Below are 19,406 nucleotides of genomic sequence, written 5' to 3'. Positions count from 1 at the left end.
ACATTGGGGTCCGGCGGCTGGTGGAAGATCTGGAGGTCCAGAAAGGGGCACTGATCACCCAACACAACTACACACTCTGTGTATGTCCAATACAGGCTGTGTTTCAGCAGGGTTTTTGGAGTTTGGTACAATATTTTAAGACTGCTGATATTTAGTACCCACAGAGGAAGAAATGACAATCATTTATCACTATGTTAAACATTTTGTTAACCAACAGAATTTTAGCAGGGCAGCTATCACTTTGTATCTCTTTGTATTGTAAAACTACTACAACATGTAATACAACTAGTGGTTCTGTACCTACATTCAAATTAGCTTCTTTGATAAATAAATCGTATTGAAAATTTGTTACTGTAGAAAAAAAAAAACCAGTATTACAATATGTGGCGACATGTTCAGTGTCCTTCCGTCAAACATTTAAAAAACACACTGCACATGGTTAGGTAGAAAAGCTGCAAGTAGGGCAAACGTTGCAATAATTCACCTATAATGTAGGAATTACATGAACAAAAATGTTAACTGGGGCAGATAAAATGACAAAAATTAGAAAAACGAGTCACCTTGTTGAAGTTCTCAATAAGGATTTCCACAACAATGTTCTGGAACTTGATGTTCATCATGGCAGCCACAGTCTCCTCTTGTGACCGCATCAGGGTGGGCCCGAAGATGACACCCAGGTTGGACACTGTCATCAGGTTGAACTGGCTTTGTTTGGAAACTCTACAGGTAAAAAAAGGAGTTGCACACTTTTAAGTAACGTACACTGCTCTCTTTCATAACATCCACCATGTAATGATGTGGTGATAATTTAATTCTTTCTCAAACACCTTTAGAGAAACCTGCAAATGCATCACAGGTGTCCCAAAGTGAGCAAACAATTTCATCAGGTTGAGTCATTTATTATCTTTTAAATACTGCTGCTCTTTTTCTAAGGGCTGCAGTGTAACTGGTCCATTGCCGAAACACATACGTGACAAGGTGTTTTATTAGTAGCTCCAGCATTTCCTTGTTCTTCTCGGGCAGCTTATGAACCAAAGCATGAACAGCGCACACCCTGTAGTTCTGGTCATCTGACTCTAATAAAGTAATAAAGGTAACAACAACAATAATAAATATAAAATAGCAGATATTAAATAAATAAAACAGTTATGTGCAACCTCCCCACAGTGCAGTCATATAAGTGACTTATGGTGCAAGGTTAAAAACAGACTGATGTGGATTTAGTCACCAGTGGAATACAGTCCAGTATTAGTGCCATGTATGCTTCGATTTATACATAAATAGTACATTTAATTGTAAATGTTATAATTTGACTATGCTCTGAAACTTAATCTCTCTGTTATGTATAATAATAAAAAGTAAATAGAGCAGTTGGTCAAATAAATCACTTATATTCTCTCTGTTGGTAACTTTTCATTACTTACTGACAGCCATGATAAAGTCTTTGTGGAGCTTGAAGGTCATCAGAGGCTCAGAGAGACACCTAGTGAATACAGAGAATGTTTATTTCCTGAGTGACATAGGTCTTTTGAATGTGAGCCCCTTCCTTTGTGAATCAGCTGCCGCATTGAATGTATGACCGACACCAGGAAGGTTACAGAGAAGCATTATGGACATACGAGCTGACCTGAGGTAATTCTTCAAACCACTGGTGATAGTCTTGTTGTCCCAGGTCTCTGGATCCAGGTTCATATCCACAGGTGCTTTGGATGCTATTGGAAACATATTTTTTTATATCACCACAACGACTAAGCTGTACACGGCCCAAAGAAACCAATACAATCTGTCACAAATGGACAAGCTGCTTACAGGAAAAACCCTGAATGTCTTCCTGTGTGAAAAAGATTTGAAAAGAACTTTAAATAAATGTAACATGAATACACACATGGTGTCTCACAGCGATGGAAATCAAGTTATAGAAGCTTTAATAAATCACTCAGACATTTCCTGTTCAAATGTATGAGAACAAAATTAACGTGGTCCATCTAATATGGTTATGACAAAGTAATCTGAGACCAGATGGCTGTTACAGTGGCACGCCACAAGGAGGACCTCTTTGCTCGCTGTACAGGGTCTCCGTATGTTTGCTAAGGCTCTAGATTCAACCTGTTCATACGCTTAGGCATTAAAAACATTACAAAATTAACACTTTGTTTGTTTGGTACATTACATATGAGAATATCACTAACAAAATATACAGTATAAGGTGGCAGTAGTAGCAGCAGCAGTTTCACTAGTAGTGTATACAATATATAGTAAAGTACATACAGTACAACAAAGGGCTTCTAATTACAAGCTTGATAAACAGTAATCAAGCTGAAGGTTTTGGCACCAGCCCCTTTAAATACATGGCAAATTAGTAGTTTCAGTATTTCGATGATATTAAGGTTACTTACCAAAGACTGTGGTCATCAGCTTCTGTACTTTGGAGTTCACCCCTCCAATTCTGTACAGTCCCATTGTATTTACGCCTGCATGGCAATGAAAATGAAAATAAATTAAATAATAATAATTAGCAAAGATTTTCTCCTCAGTTACGACTTGTGCCAATGCAGTGTGTTCACTCTCCACTAATGAATGAAGTGCATTGTTATTCATAATCACAGCCAGGCTGCGTTCAAGTCATTTAACAAATAAATGCTGAGCAATTTAAATATCTCACCTGTCATCTCCACCAGGTCAATACATTTCCTTACAAAGTTAAAGCCCGCCTCATTAAGAAATGCTGTAATACAACAGTAGAATAGGGTTGACACGTCAATTACCGCTCGGGTTAACCACGTATCAAGCAGGAATAATAAATTCTCCCCTGTGCTTGAGCTCTGACTAATAAGATACAAAGCCTGTTCTGCTATGTCAGCTGAGTGGGTGTGAGTCAAGTAAGTGTGTTCATACACAGAAATAGCTATAGGTAACAAACTGTGTGTTTGATATGTGAGCTGGAGATTTTATTCCCAGTCTGTAGAGATGAAAGATTGAAAAGCAAACTTACTCTCGTCCTTTTTGCTTAATATGGCTGGCAGGTTGTAAATCTAGAGAAAGTTTAACAAAGATCGTTATTTTGCAAGTTTACAAGATCATTATTTTGCTTCAAAATTGAACAAATTCTCCAAAAGAAGAGTTTCTTGCCAGCAGTGCTTCTATAACTTTAAATGGACAGTCCTGTTATTAGCATAAGTGGATAGTGAGGTCATGGTTTCTGAAAAAGACCTAGACTGAAGCCACCAGAAGAGGGCGCTTGTGCAACTAACAACTAAAAAAAACATCCTAGCCAAACAGCAGCCAGATTACAACAAATAATTCAAAAGGCAAACAGGCAGAGTTCTTTACCGGTTCCTTGCCGTCCATTGCCTCCAGCCACAGTCTTCTGTTGGACTCTGACAGTGCCTGCAGTGTCATAACGCCATGCCTGGAACGATTGCAGAGAAAAGCTGGTTTCAGTCTGATCTCGTTGCCTTGGGGCTCCTGAACAGTCCATGTTTACACTGGCCGAAACCACTATAAAAGGACTAATGTGACTAAAATAGCTCATGTGCAAATGCTTGACTTGGAATTGTGCCCTTGGTCGGCTTGGTGCTTCGCATTCCACTCCCAATTAAAAGCCACATGTGCTTAATACAAGAGTGAGTCATTGGTCTCGCACACCACATGCACATACAGTTCATTCAAATTCTCAGTGTTCTACAGCTCAACAGCTTTTATATCTCATGTCTCATCTCACTGTGTCCCACACAGCATGAAACTGGTCTGAGCTGCACTTGATTTGTAGCACTGCTTCAGTTATCTGGTCATACTGGGAAACCAAAAACTTAACCCCACCCAGTAGTGATAGTTAGTACTAGCATGGAGCCATGTCAAGTTGCATGTGTTATGATTAATGTGTAGATTCAACCAAATTACAACTGAATAAATTTAAAAAACACAGTTTTAGTTTAACCTCGTGTGGTATTTGGCCATGCAGAGAGTTTGGATTTATTTGACCAGGCTTTCAGACCTTTGTGTCTGATATTAATGTGTTTGTCCCAATACAGTGATTGGTTAGGAACTTTACTTACAATGCTCACACCATTAAAGATTCAACAGGAACACATAAAACGACCTATTATCAGTTTTCACTTAAAGTACGTTCAGCTGCAGTCTCTGTGAAAATGGTCGGCAGTGACGTCTCCTGTCTTTTCTAAAAAGATGCATGGTTGCTGATTTTTAAAAAATAATTTTCTTTTCATTGATTTGACCAAATAAAATTCTATTTATCAAGGTGGGGGGAGATCCCTCAAAATGTGGGCAAATAAAACCACTATTTGCATGGCTAAATACCCTTTCAGTAAGTAGGGTGAACCAAAGTCTTTAAAAATGAGGCTCTGTGTTTTTGGCTGGCCTGATTCTGGCTGGGCTATAGGTGTAACCGCGTGTTTATTATAATGAGGATGAATGGATGAGCTTGAAGCTGGCTGGAGCTCGGCCCACATTGTCCTTGTGGTTGGAACAAGCACCTTGGGGCAGCGCCGTTTATGATAAATGAGTTGTCCTGCAAATAAACTGCAGTTATTGTCCATGCTCAGCAACACTCACCAAGGGTGAGCAGTGCTGGAACTGCTGGCGCAGTGCAACAATAACACACAGTGATGAGATAACCCCATATATGAGCTCATATTAAGCTTTTATAACTCCTGGCCGCTGTTAATCAGCAGGTGACCACTTAAGGTAGTTTGATCTTTGACCAGGGCTACTGCTCAGTAAAACAGTTAGATAAGAGTCTTCCTTCACAGCCAAAAAGATTTCACACTTCTAAAGAGAGGAAACACGATAATCAGATCCTTGCAATATACAGTACATAAATCAATTTATTATCAGAATAACTGCAGGTAAGTAGAAATAATTTAACATATGACTGTGTCCTTTTGCCCACACTGACCCAAGTGGAATTTGATTTTGAGAAGTGGTAAGAAAGCAACAGTATTTCATTAGAGGGTTTGGATTTGAGATTGGGTGAATGACGCGATTAGCAGCACACATGCAGCACATGCAACTGCGCTGAAAGGGCAGAACTGCTCAGGTCACATACCGGACTTTAAAGAAAAACTGAAGTGGTCTGAAAAGAGTTCCACGATAGATGTCATTTCTACATCGACATGGACACAGAGAAAAGACGGAATCGGTTCAAAAATAGAGTAAATATTGATGCTGTGGACAAACAACAAACAAGAGCTTGGGAGGGTGAGGACTTGAGGAACATGCGGGACACAAACAGAGCTGAAAACATCTGGTAAACAGGGAGTCTTTGTTCATCAAACCTGAGCAGCTGTTGCATGTTCAAATGCTGTGAACTTCAATGATAATCGGGGGTAATTGTCAGTACCAAGTATCAACACAGCACAAAATGCACGAGGATGAAACACCCAACATGCATATCAATCTTAAAATATGTTAGTTTAAAAAACACTTTTGCACTTATAGATCAAAGTACTACCATGGTAACTACAGTTCACAGTTTTTCTAGTGTAGCATATTGATTTATGGACACTAAATGGTGTGTAATAATTATGATCTTCACAGACGCCGTCCTACCTAGAGATGAAAAGTGTCAGTGGAGCTAGTTGGATTAAGTATCACACTTTCTCTATGTTTTCAGTCCAGGTAAGTGACAAGACATTTTGGGAACATGTAGCTGATCCAGTCACAAACCTCTCTGCCACTTCGATATCAAAGCAGAAACGCTTGTCGATGGAGTCCGTTTTCCTCCGAATGCACGACTTCAGCTTGAACATCTCTGGCTGGCTCAGGACAAGGCCATTCTGAAAATAAAAACACTATACATGAATAAAAAACCTGACTGCACTACCTCTTCCCTTGCATTTGCTATTATTTATACAAGCCTGACGAAGGTAATATCATCTTTCACTTAGTACATTTGAAGACCTATAGGATGGTAGCAGTCGGCCGATTGAATCCACAAAAATAACTAATGATTATTAGATCTGCATGAGGTGTCATGTAGTTTTCACTAAATGAAGTGAATCTCTTCAGATGATTGTGGACAAAACAAGGCTAATTTTCTTCATCAGAAGTTTATTTTCACTCCTTGTCATTTGGTACCTTTGAACCTTTTTTGTGTGCACGGAGTTTAACACGTCTTTAGTTTTCTGTGTTCATCTTGACTTTTTTCCCTTGTGCAGTGAGACTGTCTCATTACGCCTCAAAGTGGTTCTTTGTTCCACCCACACTCATATTTGCTCGAGCTTTTCTCAGTTATCATTTGCATGTGTAACTAAGCCAAACTAAACTAATACTAAACCTAAAACTACCTGTTTCCCGGCCGACTTGTTTTCATTGTTGCTCATGGTGAAGGTCTTGCTGCCTTTCTCATATGTGCAGTAGTGACGTGTCCATGTGCATCCCAGAGGACCTAGGGCAAAAAATAAAAAAGGTCTTCCAAAATATTACATGTTTTATTTTTCTCTGAATCAAAGGATTCTAGAAAAACTTCTGAAAATCAATTTGCAATTAAAGGGTCATAAATCAGATGCTGTTTATCACTGTGTATAAAAATCCACCATTTGTGGCATCCCCCCCTTGTTTGAGAGCACATCAAAGTAAATCAGTGAACAGGATGAATTATGAGAGATCTGTGAGAGGATCTCTTCTGCAGGGGCATGGGAGAACTCAAGACACGTTTATGGTGATGGATGTAAAACCATGCACTTTTAAGTGTGTGGGGGGAGGGCTGGTTGGCTGGAAAGACTTACGTTTCTCCTGGGCATATAGGAAGCCTTCCATCGTCCATTGGCCTGGGGGTCTATAGTCCTGATCTGCAGACCTAATCCTCTTCATCAGCTTCTCCACTTCCTGTTTTGTGCTCTCAAAATTGTTTCTTGTCTGTGTGGAAATTGTGTTACCACATTAACCACAACCATCTTGTGCACTGGATATTTTCTCATCTCAAAAATATCATAATTTTGCTTCAAAATGCTCAAACACCTAACAAATGCTTCATCTTTGTGCCGATGCCTGAGAACACACTGGCAAACCAGTTCAAAATACAGACATGGCATCTTATTCAAACACATTTATATTGGAAAAATTGCACTTGAGGTCATCCCAAATTACGGCAGTGACTCAGTTGTTAATGCTTCAAGAAATCCTGATTTTGGAGTCAATAGGTTCATCATGAGTTTGTTTCATATTCCCTATGGACAGAAGCTGAGCCAGCATCACCTTCTCCAGCTCCTATTAGAGCCCTGTGCATGTGAAGACATAGGGAGAGGGCTATGGAGTGGAAACTGGCAAGGCGATGGTACTGACATTTTGGGTCCGAGAGAAATTTGAGCCCTCAGGCTGCAAGTGGTGAGGTCATAGTGATGGAAGGACGGGCCACTGCAGCAAAAGTAGTTTCACTACAAATCCTAACTATTTTTTGACACAGTAAATGGCCTGTGGAAACTGTCTGCGCCACACCACTCTTAAAATATTGATCCACTCTGCAGCAAAGAATCTCATTCAATCACACAGCAATCTATTTGTGAATACTCTGCTTGTTATACTGGGGTATGATAAGCTGCAGAATCTGATTACGTGGCTGGATGCTTTTGTGCACAACTCCTGAGGTGTTGAGACTTACATTCTGTAGGTTGAACTGGAGCTGTTGTTTGTACGGCTCAAATTCATGAGCCAGCTCATATCCTTCATGGTAGAATGTAAACAAACCTTGAAGAAAGGCCAGGAGCTGGAGAGGAACAACATTTAAGGGTAATTTACTGAGTTAATATACAATATAGAGCTTGTTTCTCAATTTGCACAACAGAACACATATTAAAAAGGTATACAGGAACATAAAAGAAGCAATAATGACACTATTATCATTTTGTACCTCCCAAACATGGGACACTCAGTCTGTAGCTTATTTGTAGTTTAATTATAATACTCCTGTTAAAAAATGTATGTATTTCGTTTTAATACTTTGCTGTCAGTCATTTTGTGTGAGCACACTGGGTACTTTTGGAATAAAACTCAAATGATACACATTGTTAAATTATCTGTTAAACAAATTAGCTTCTTATTAAACAGAATTGTACTTTGTAGAAAAACTGAATGAGCAAATCTGACAAAATCCATATGTTTATAGAGATGCAATGAACGAATGATGGCAAAAAAGTAAGTTTGATAAAGTTGTGGTTCTTTATGGCTGACATATTTATTTTATTTTCTCTATAATCCAGAAACATCTTTGAACAAAAGCAGTGGCAGCGTTGTTGGAGGAAAACTGATCCCATCTCAAGCAGTGAGGATCCAGCAAACATAGAACTGCTCTCACTCCAATCCTCAGATACAACCACTGATTTGCTTTTTAGGATGAGGCCTGGATGAACCATCTCATCTGCGCTCAGATTCATCATGGGCAAGGTTGAGTTTCGTCATTTTTCTGGGATATGAAGATTTACATTTCTGGCCTGGGTTCTGGGTGAGCTGCTAGTGGATGTAAACAAATGGGAGTGGGGAGGGGGGGGGCTTTAAAAACAGCGACTTGGCTCTCATGTCATGTTCTCAGACATCTAACACGTAGAGAACCTACTATAATGTTTCCTGGAAACTTCTCTGCTAAAGATGTGACAGCTGAATCCACAGGTCTGTATGGTTTTGATACAGCCTTTGATTTGCACGTTCACTTAGTCACGCTTTCTTTGACAACAAACACTTTATCTCATTTTCACCACTAGCTTCCCCAGAAGGATCAACAATTTTACTGTAGGTGACAAATGTTTGGAATGTACAAGAACAAATTCTGTACCTGTGAGAAAAATATAATTGTGCCTGTCTTAACTCAGAAGACAACAGACATGTCTGTTCGCAGTAAGTCGAATGATTCTGTGCTATACTGACATCTATTCCACTTAAAACTAATCTATTACTGTATGAAGCAAAAAAGGAAAAGCAATTATCACATCTTCAATGCATTCAGCTCTAACTGAGCACAATCAAACGAAATACTTTTCTTACCGGTTCAACAAACTCAAATTTCTTCTTTTCTTGCACTTCTTGTATTTTGAAAACATACTCGAGCGATGCATCATAAAAGAGTTGTCTCTCTTTATCAATCTGTGTGTCAGCCTGAGAATGAGCAAACAAATCAGGGTTAGTGCCACAGCAAAGGCAGGTGTGGACAGATAGTTAATGCTCACATCGCCACCTGGAAACAGTGTGCGCACAATGAACAAAGAACGGTGCATAAACAACAGCTTTATTTTTAGGAGACACTCAGCGAACCATAAACAGCATTAGTCAAAGACATGCTGAGGATCATAAAATTTGTTTTGGTTTTACCTCCTGCAGATATGCCTCCTTCTTTTTGGAAGACAAGTTGAGGTGTCTCTCAAGGGTGGAATAGTATTTCTCTGTTTCTTTATAAAATTTCTTCTTCCCCTCCTACAAAGGTTCACAAGACAAAGGCTTAAACATTAAACCACAGGGTGTCATGTATTCTTGATGTGTGTGTGTGTGTGTGTGAGACTGAACTGCCACTAGGTGGAGGTCTCACTACATTCACTCTCCATTTGCTACTCGTCATTTAAAATTCCTGTCAATAGATGATTACAGTCAATAAAAGTGGCATATGTCCACGTAATGACGAGCAGACAATGTCAACATGAACAATGAGGGCTGTGCGTTATCAATAGCGCTTCTGAGAGAGAATATATACGACATTATTCTCACAGTGTCCTAGCTGGAGACATATGTTCACAGCAAAATACATAACACTGTAAATCATCAATAGCATAATGCGTTTGGCACCATCACAGACAGGACCAACTGGATGCTGTTTGATTTTTCAAGTCAGGCTCAGAATTCAGACATAGTGTCCCAGAAGGCTTTAAGGTCACAAATGAAAACAGGCTGTTTTATTTCAGATGCCTTTTAAAACATATGCACTAAGCTATTGAACAATTAAGCCCCCCCTCTGCCCAAGCAGAGAGGACCTGCTTATCTGAGGGCCTTTCTGTGCCTCATCTGCAGGTCTGACCAGGATTTTAATTCCTTTCAATCCAAACTTTCAGGAAGTAGCTAATGGGGAGACAAAGACAGGGGGTGGGCAAAGTGTGACGGCCTGGCCACTGTAACCAGATCCTACTTGTTGGTTTTCATTCCCATGGCCCCGAAATTTAGCAAGTCTAATCCACTAGCTACTGATATGAGCTAGAACAACATTCTGCCTCAACAACACCCATAGCAGTTAAACACACTAACCCTCCTACATAACTATTACAAGTCCAGCACAAAAATCAATAGATAATTTCATGTAGTAGCATCTTAGTTCCCATTTTCTTGTCATGTTTGCCCAGGAGTGTGTATGTGGGTGGGTGGGGGGGAATCAATTGCATCTATACTGACTATTCTGAAAGAAAGTAAAATAAACATAAGATTAAATATCCCACTGAAAGGAAAGAAATTTCCCTTTTGGATCAGGTGCTTTTTGTATTAGTGAACAAAGTGGAGTTGACTGTCTGCCGCTGTGAGTTCTGTTCACATTATATTATTTTGTAAGCACACATACAACTGAAGCTCTGGGAAGATACAAGCACACACGCTCACACATATGCAAATGCTGGGGATCACATTAAATTAAGAGCTTTTTTGTTTAGCTGAGCCCTACAATCACAGCAGGAACTTTCCAGTGTGAGCATGTCAGAGAAGTCCTCACAAAAAAAAAAAAACTCCTCCGTACGTCTGGACTAACTCGTTCACACTTACAAAGAGCAGGGGGTGACTCAGAGCTACAGCGAATCTGTGAGGCAGAGGCAGCCTGATTAAGTCGCACAAAGTGTCCGGCTTTGTTTTGATCCGGCAGGACATACTACCGTAATGATACCCTAGGAGAGCACCAGGTGTTTGTTGGGTTGTCTATGTGTTGAGCGCACCCACCCCCTCTGGATATGTTTCTGCAATCAGAGTGGAATATGAGTGATTTAAATTGCAAAGACATTCCTAGAAGAGGGGGCTTCAGTGCAGACAAGAGACAAGAGGCACCACCAACACGTGGTGGCAGAGAACAGAGATGTGGATAGATATGTATATACCCTGAAGCATACATGAAGCAGGGGTGTCTGATACAAAGTAATGCCAGTGCTCCAGAGTAATCAGATGGCTGGGAATAGATAAAGCCAAAGCACTTCCAAACACTCTGGTGCAGAAAACACACATGAACCCACCACTTGGGACATTTCCTCATCAGATTGCTTGGTGCACCCTCATGAATAAATCAGTTGCAGGAAGAGAATATTCTGCTGCAGATTCCTTTGTAGTGGAATTTCTAACTGGCAAGTCTCATGTTACAATTAAGAGCACTTTGATGCCGGCTGTAGCGTGGGTGAGTTCGCTAATTATTAATATAAAGTTGCAGGGAGAAAAATGACAAGAAAAACCACAGGCAGCTTTTCTTCTACATTCCAATAAATATATGTAGCAGTTGATCTACATATATTTATTGGATGCTAATCCTGCCCACGTTTGAACTGAGTGTAGTCATCAGGTATGCTCAGTTTGCTAAAGAAAAGATGCTGACAACAGACAAGAATAAATATTTTGATGCTTGCTGTTCATTGTCAGTTTTGACGCTGGCCCTAACAAACCTCAGGGCCATCATTCCTGAGCCTCTCATCACCATGGTAACAGATGTAAGCAGCAAGCGAGGTCGAACGTGTCTGAGTGTAAATAGAGGAAAGAACCCCAGATATCACACACTAGCACACTGCACTTCCTCATTGTCAACCAGCACCATGGAATAATACAAACATCACTGGCTACCGAGGCGTCACGTCAGCATCCATCATCACATGTTCATTTGAAATGGATTCTCTGAGCAGTGACATGAAAGAGCGAGCTCTCCCTCCTGTCTCTGCTAATTAGAGACAGCTAATTGGAACACGGATCCAGAATGGTGATTAAATAGCAATAGTAACATTATTTTAATGCTCCGCCACAGATGAGATAGTCTCACTTCTGCAGGGGAGGCAGGGAGAACACAAGGCTCCAGTTTCAGTTCAGTTTGCTGCACAGCCAGAAATATTTCCCTCCTTACCTGAAATCCTCAGGACGTGTCCTGAAGAGACATCGCAGACAGCAAGAAGTTGGCCAATTAACACTAAATAATTACAAACATCTGCTTCTGAGGAATTGAAAAACAAACACCCAGACTTCTAAACCATCTTTATTTAGTGTGTGTGTGTGGGTGTGAGGCAAATTGTGAGACATGTATCAGAGCGTCTGCTCTCTCTGAGCAGAATAAATAGTTCTAATATAAGTTCAAAGGTTATACATACTATGCAAAGTTTGCCGAAGAACAGTGATATTTCTGTTGCATCTGATCTCAGAATAACTGAGCGACACTACAAGGACAAGGATGCCTGTATTTTCATAAGATCAATATTCAAAAGCTTCTTTATTATTATAGTGCAACAAAGTCATTTGAACACAACTCTGAACTCTTCATGAATGTAGGTGTGTGCTGTATCTGACAGGCATCCCTTAGGCTTTGCTCTGTCAAGATTATCCTAAAACTTGTTCTTATCACCTACAATAACTGGAGAAATGGTGGATGGGAAAAGAAAACTTCAGGAAGTTTGAGACTCCTTAAGACCACACATCCGATGATTATTTGTTGTGTACTACATTGCCTGTGACTATCACCATGTGATTTCTGTGTTGCTGTATCCAGCTTTGAAAGAGAAAGACTACATTAGATAGAGAACTTTAACTGCTGGCCACTCAGTAATGATTATTTTCATGTCAGTTTGTTTTTGAATTTCTTTGGATCTCGGCATGATGTCTAGCTTTTGATGATCTTTTGGTCTACTTCACTTTGTCAGGCAGGTCCTATTTAAGTGATTTCTTGATTGCGAACAGGTGTGGCAGTAATCAGGCCTGGGTGTGGCTAGAGAAATTGAACTCAGGTGCGATAAACCAGTGTTTTGACAGGGGGGCAAACACTTGTTCACACAGGGCTATATAGTTTTGGATTTTGTTTTCCCTTAATAATAAAAACCTTCATTTAAAAACTGCATGATGTGTTTACTTGTGTTATCTTTGACTAATATATAAATTTGTTTGACGATCTGAAACATTACAGTGTGACAAACATGCAAAAAGATAAGAAATCAGTAAGGGGGCAAACACTTTTTCACACCACTGTATATATATATATAAAAAAAAAAATCACTAAAGATTCCAAGAAGTCACTGTTCAGTAGCAGGTACCGACAGATGAAAAGTGGTTAGAAGAAAATGTATGCCAGTGTAAAAATAACATAACACAGGTTTGTAGGTAAAAACCTGTCACCAACTGCTCAGATACACCAATGTAAGATGAGCTGACCTTAAGAACCAGACATCAGTTTCAAACATTATGTGAAAGTGTAACAGCTATAACAGTAGTTAATAAAGATGACATTTTACTGTGCACTAATTCTTTCAGAAATAACACATGATAATTATGTGGTACTCCTGACTCACCATACGTCCAGGACCTTGACTTTTAAATCAGTTGTAGATGATGATACAGTGATTGCATTTAACACATATTTCTTTTGCAAAAAGGCAAGAAGCTCATACTGTGCGTTTACAGCGGATGGCTGCTGCCTTCAAACAGCTAGAGACTGACCTTACAGAGTCCACCTCGTTGCTCGAGTCTGAGCGTCATCTGCAGTGTTGTCATGTTGTTTTTTTCAAAACCTATTGCAATTTTATTGTCTTATTGTAGTGTGATTAATCAATAACATTAACTGACACTCTTAATTTGCATACGTATCTCCAGGACATCACTTTCATCTTCAGATATCTGGTATTTTACCTGGTTGGAGATCAGTTTAATGAGTTTAGCAGCAATACCAACAAAAAACAAATTAATAAACTACAGTTCTGATAATCAATTATAGTTACTATATGTGGGATTTTAAGATTTACTTAATTACTTACTTTGAGCAAATTAACATTCAGCAGTTTTGTAAAACATCAACAGGTTCCAATCATCAGACTGAAGTTCCACTGAAAATTTATTGAATGATCAGTTTGCTTTTTTGCTCAGCCCTAATTTCAAGCACTTTTTGCAAAACAATTCAAGAGAGACAGGTGGAAGAAAAGGCATATGCATAAAATATGTATTATGAATACACATATTTGTGTAATAGAGAGGTTTTCGTGCACCTCAGAGCTGGTGAACTTATCCCCAAACTGCTTTAATTGGTCCCTTTAGTTTACGCTGCCTTGATTAGCATATTTAGGGATTTCACAGCTTTAATGCAAATGTTGTTTGTTCCTCTGAAGACCACAGTCAAGAATCATCTGATGTCTATGCAGCCTTTGTAGGATGAGGACAGCTCAAATTATCGGTGGCCATCTGGGGTCTGTTTGCACTAATTCTTCACACTCAGCTAGTGGGGGACCCCTACGGTGGCCCTAATGTTGAACACCCTTGAAGGGAATAATACTGTCAAAATTCCAGAGAGCATGAATGCCACCCACCAGTTAGACATCGTCTGGTATTTTGTCCATGGGGTCTGTTAAAATTTCAAGGCCTTACACCTCTAACAACACATAGCCAAGTAGCTTCAGGCAGTTTACCTCCAAAGGTTATTAGTTTGTGGAGAGCAGGTTTACATGAGAGTTCAGGCCTAGGTTGAAATCTAAGTTGGAGGAGGACACTTAGCAGTTTAGTGGATGAACACAAGTGACTGCAGTGCCAGCAAAGAGTAGAGATACTGTGCCCTGAAACAGAATGTATTTTTATTCCTTATTTCAGTTCTGAAAACACTGTTCTTTCTTTGGAAACCTATCAACTTTCTTCTCACAAAAATATATCTGAAACAGAAAAAAGGAAGTGTAACAATAACTTCACTTCTACATTTTGGGGATCACTCTCAGCACTTTGACAGATGTGAGTTCCAGTGAAAATACATGATTGTTCTCATTTCTTTCTCTGTGTATTTGTTGTAGACTGTGCAAAGTTTGAGGTTTTTATTCCAAAACACTTGGTTCAGTCTTGCGTGAAGCAGACAATGTCTAATATGTCCCGTAGTGCTGCAGTCAATCTGCTAGTATGTGATGACCATGAGTGTTGTGCTTGTGTGTAAGAAGCTGATACACTGGTACGTAACCTCGGTGGGATTACTTGCACTATACCCAAATAAGGCCAGAGCTCCCGTTTGTCCGGCTGACGTGAAGCACAGTAACTGGAAGGGTCAGACAGGCTGCAGAGCTCCCCGGATTCCCAGAAGAGTGGAAAGTTGCTCAGCCATTCGTGATGTATGCCTTTTATCTCACACTAGTTGGGTTAATGTTTAGTGGGGGATGGGCCGTAGGAGGAGAGAGCCATTAGGAGGAAGTGGTCAGAGGAATATAAGAGGTAGTGGGAGTGATGGGGGCTGTGGCTTTTAAGAAACCATTTTCTAAACATAGAGAGTCCATGCAATAACAGTGAGCACTGTGATGTAAGTGAGGAAAAGGAGTGAGTTGACAGCAAAATATGCTATTTCATTACAGCTGATATCATTTGATGGCTGAGACATGAAGCCACAATGGTTACTTAGCCTGGCTGGTAAAAAGGAGAGTGACTGATATTCACACCTCAGCAGTAAGAAGAGAAATAGTTCCTTTACACTGTAAGTTAGCTTGTGAAGACAGCAATAAAGCACAGCAAAATGACTAGTTCTGCAGACTAGTGTAGTGATCTAAAATAAATCAGATGGGTGAGATTCTGCCTCTGAGGCTGGAATGTTCCTCACATGGGTTAGGGCTATATACAGATGTGAAAATGATTCACAGAGTCCAGTGTAGGGATAGCAGTGGACTCAGCAGGAGATTTGTGTAAAGGCAGAAATTCTACCGGCTTGTTCATGTGTGATCTCACCAAGGGAATGACCACAAACGAGCTGTGGTACTTTCATTTTAAGCCTTTGTATTGGCTAGGACATGGCTTGTAGCAACAAACCCACACAGTTCTTCACAGTTAACTCCAGCTTCAACAACACACAGCCAGTGTGAAACCAGGATGCCTTCATGTAACACTGTAGAATCTCTACTGATATGAATCTACTATATCCAAGGTTAGGGTTAGGGAGGAATGCACTGCACATAACAGGATTACAATAATTTGATTACAAAAATGGTGAATACAATGTATTAGATACTAAATTTGCAGTAATAAGATTATAAATGCATTAAACTGTCCTTGCTGCTTTATCATGCAGAAGCATCTTTGAAGGAAGAACTTTACTGGGGCTGCCCCCTAATGATTGAACCTTTGTTTTTATTTTATTATTAATTAATAAATAAGCACAAGCTGGCACACATCACATGCACAGTAACAACACGCACTGTGGTTAACTGACAGGAGAAGCTTAAACTTGGCTATATCCATGTCTCAGAAGACAAATATTTCATATAAGAGCATTGTTTCAACAGAAATACACGCGTGCTGTCTGTCTTGTTATTTCGACAAGTCCATACGGCAGCCCAATGTTATATATTGTCAATTTAAATAGGTCCCAATTTAAATATTGCATCATATGCAGTTGCCTTTTATTGATTTTTAAATGCCCAGAAACATTTTTCTGTCACTCTTTTGCATTTAAATACCAATGTTCATGTGGTTGGAATCATCAGTGAAATTCATGCCAGTTGATTTTCTGACAGTCCAGGGTATACGTTTATATTAAAAAAGGAAGAAAGAAAAAGAACAAATAGTCAAATCCTCAGTCGGGTACAGCCCTAAACTTTACATGGACTGATTGTAAAGATTGTTGTCTACAGGTTTCTTTTTCACTGCTGGCCAAATGCTTAGAAATAAATGACATAAAATACAGTGTAAACTAGAGTAATGTGGTCATTAATGGGGTTTGATATATCTGTAAAATGCAATTAATGGTGCTTCACAAGACATCACCCACAGCTGTATTGGAGAATGTATCTGTCAGATACAGAGAACTGTCTAGTTTATTATACCACATTTAACTAATCATAAGATGACCACCTTAGAAAACTGATGACTTTTTTCAACTCAAGCCTTAATATCTTTTAAAAACAAACTGATGTTTCTGTTCAACTCCTCCTGCTCCCAGTCTATTTAATTAGGAGCAGACCACTTCTCTTACCAGTGTCACATTTTACTTTTAATTAATGATTTACACACTGTAGGAGAGATGAAGGGGGTGAGGAGACGAAGCGAGGGCGTCACAACACACGATGTATCTTCCACTGCTCAATTACTAATTGCGCATGTAGGCGGTCTCTTACCTTCGCAGCGCCGATTTGCTCCTTCCGAAATTTTTCCAAGGGAGTAATCAAAACATCATCTGCATTCTGAATCTGTAATGAAAAACAAAGACAGAGACAGACAGATGTCAGACTGACTGGAAGCAGGGATCTGACTCACTGTAACCTCCTGAATAATTCAAAATGACTATCAAAAGAAAAACATATCACAAAAACCTCTGATCTACCAGTCATTCTATTATATTACAAAGCTCTTGTATGACTTAAAGGAAATTATATCACTGGAAATGTCCCAGTCCAAACACAAGTGGAGGACAGAGCAATCCCGTTCATTGATATCTCTTAGACCAGTGACAATGAACAATGCGTTTGAGTGAGGTACCAAAATGAGCACAGCAGTGATAAGAGAGCACTCAACAATGGTCATGGTAGAAGAAAATGGAGGCTTTTTATGGGAGCTGTGAAGCACAAGCATTGTCAGCCCTCTCTGAAATATGACACAGCACAGCAGATGAGGGAGCTTCAACTGCAGCCTGCGATGCATTTAAATTTTTGTGCATGTCTCCACATATTGGCAAGCTCCCCTGAGTCATGACTGGAGTTAAAGGTCTCTCCTGGAGTCTCTACCTTCTCATTCCAGACAGAAACAGATAAGGTGAGATGTATTGTGCCAATTACCGTCTATGCTCAACTCGTGTGGGTGAGTGTTTGAGAAAGGTGCCATTAAGGTGCTTCTGAATTTCCTGTGGATGGGTTTTCATTCACCGAGATTAGATGACATCAGACTGGTGTGGCTGCTCTATGGGAGGCGCTGTCACAAATGACACGGCTCTTAGCTTGATTTAAGGTGTTATTCTGTGTGGTGACTGTATGTGATAAACTAAGGCCTGAGCTCTATCATACATCTATGATACCAGCACTAATTTAGAGGTGTCGGCTCAGATGGACTATCAGCTCCCCGGCTACAGTCCTCTGAACACACACACACACACACACACACACACACAGTCTCAGGATAGAGTTTTTGTTTTGAACCATTAATCACAGCACATTTTCATTGTCCCAAAATAACGGTCAGCTCCATCACCAAACCAGAACAAGTGACTTCAAAAGACTGCTACCGTCTCTCTGAGCCTGCTGCGCTTCTTTCCCCCTTTTGTATGCAGCGATGTGTGATGCTGTAAGCTTGCTGTGTAAATTTGTAGCTTTGTTGTAATAATGTACTTTAATTGTCCTGTGATATCTGTGGTCCTTCTAACACAGCCAGACTTTTCATATGCTTCCAAATCCTTTCTGTCAAATTACCGTGTGCACAATAACTATTCTCTACACGGCACATATTTGGTATTTTCTAAGCTGACATTTCAGACTTTATAGAGCATTCTGTGCCATCACCGACACATGCCATGATGCATAATGATCATTTACATGTTTTGCAAAAAAAAGTGGTGTACATGTAATTGACACTGCAGTTTTTGATCAATTTTAGGAATCTGATTGGATCAAACTGTGAAAGTAAAAGTAAGTGAAATCATGCTGAAATGATTTTGGTATCTTTCACAGATAAATAAATATCAGACAAGTGGAAAGAAGAATCAATAGTGACCCATTAATTACAGCTCTAGAGCAGAAGGTGTCGGAACAAGAATCTGTAGAAAGAGAACTTCACTAACAAATGGGTTGGCACTTCATGCTATACTCACATTATATAATAACAAAATATACTAGGTATATGCTGTACATGTCCTTTTACAATAGAGAGCATATACTGTCAATGTGAATAAGATTTAAAATCAGTTGCTTATAGTAAATGTGAAAGAACGCAAAAATCTCTTCACAGAACAACATAACCACACAACACCTGTAGCTGTATAGAATCTTTATGTAAGCTAAAGGAAGGTAATGTGGCTATAGGTGAGTCTCCAATAGGAGAGCAGAGGACACCTAACGGTCATCGTATCTAGCTGTTATCAATCTGCCGTCACAGCAAAGTCATCTCGTTATCTTCTGTATCAACAGAGAGAAGGATACTACTCTGCCAGTGTGATAATGTCATTTCCTCTGTCTTATCTCTCATGCTTTCAGTCTAACTGAGCCTGCAGTTTAAGCTACAGAATTTATGTTCCCATATATATTTAAACATAGAAACAA

At 39.7% G+C, this 19,406-nt stretch overlaps 1 protein-coding gene across 1 annotated transcript in view; it reads right to left on the bottom strand.

The window, feature by feature from the left end:
- arhgap42b (Rho GTPase activating protein 42b) overlaps window positions 1–19,406 on the bottom strand; it is a 59,361-nt gene that overhangs the window by 4,475 nt on the left and 35,480 nt on the right. Inside the window, exons 5-19 of the mRNA XM_020614761.1 lie at window positions 17,277–17,348; window positions 9,319–9,420; window positions 8,995–9,105; window positions 7,619–7,723; window positions 6,747–6,876; window positions 6,306–6,406; window positions 5,686–5,795; window positions 3,331–3,409; window positions 2,993–3,032; window positions 2,663–2,725; window positions 2,397–2,471; window positions 1,628–1,712; window positions 1,425–1,483; window positions 971–1,076; window positions 561–720 (exon numbers count right to left, since the gene is read on the bottom strand). Of these exons, the coding sequence (XP_020470417.1) occupies window positions 561–720; window positions 971–1,076; window positions 1,425–1,483; window positions 1,628–1,712; window positions 2,397–2,471; window positions 2,663–2,725; window positions 2,993–3,032; window positions 3,331–3,409; window positions 5,686–5,795; window positions 6,306–6,406; window positions 6,747–6,876; window positions 7,619–7,723; window positions 8,995–9,105; window positions 9,319–9,420; window positions 17,277–17,348 (1,398 nt within the window). The remainder of the gene's footprint in view (window positions 1–560; window positions 721–970; window positions 1,077–1,424; window positions 1,484–1,627; window positions 1,713–2,396; window positions 2,472–2,662; window positions 2,726–2,992; window positions 3,033–3,330; window positions 3,410–5,685; window positions 5,796–6,305; window positions 6,407–6,746; window positions 6,877–7,618; window positions 7,724–8,994; window positions 9,106–9,318; window positions 9,421–17,276; window positions 17,349–19,406) is intronic.

The sequence above is a fragment of the Monopterus albus genome, unplaced genomic scaffold (genome assembly GCF_001952655.1).
Source record: "Monopterus albus unplaced genomic scaffold, M_albus_1.0 scaffold150.1, whole genome shotgun sequence".
Classification (NCBI taxonomy): domain Eukaryota; kingdom Metazoa; phylum Chordata; class Actinopteri; order Synbranchiformes; family Synbranchidae; genus Monopterus; species Monopterus albus.
The sequence above is the reverse complement of the archived record's forward strand: the minus strand, read 5'-3'. Positions and strand labels throughout refer to the sequence as shown.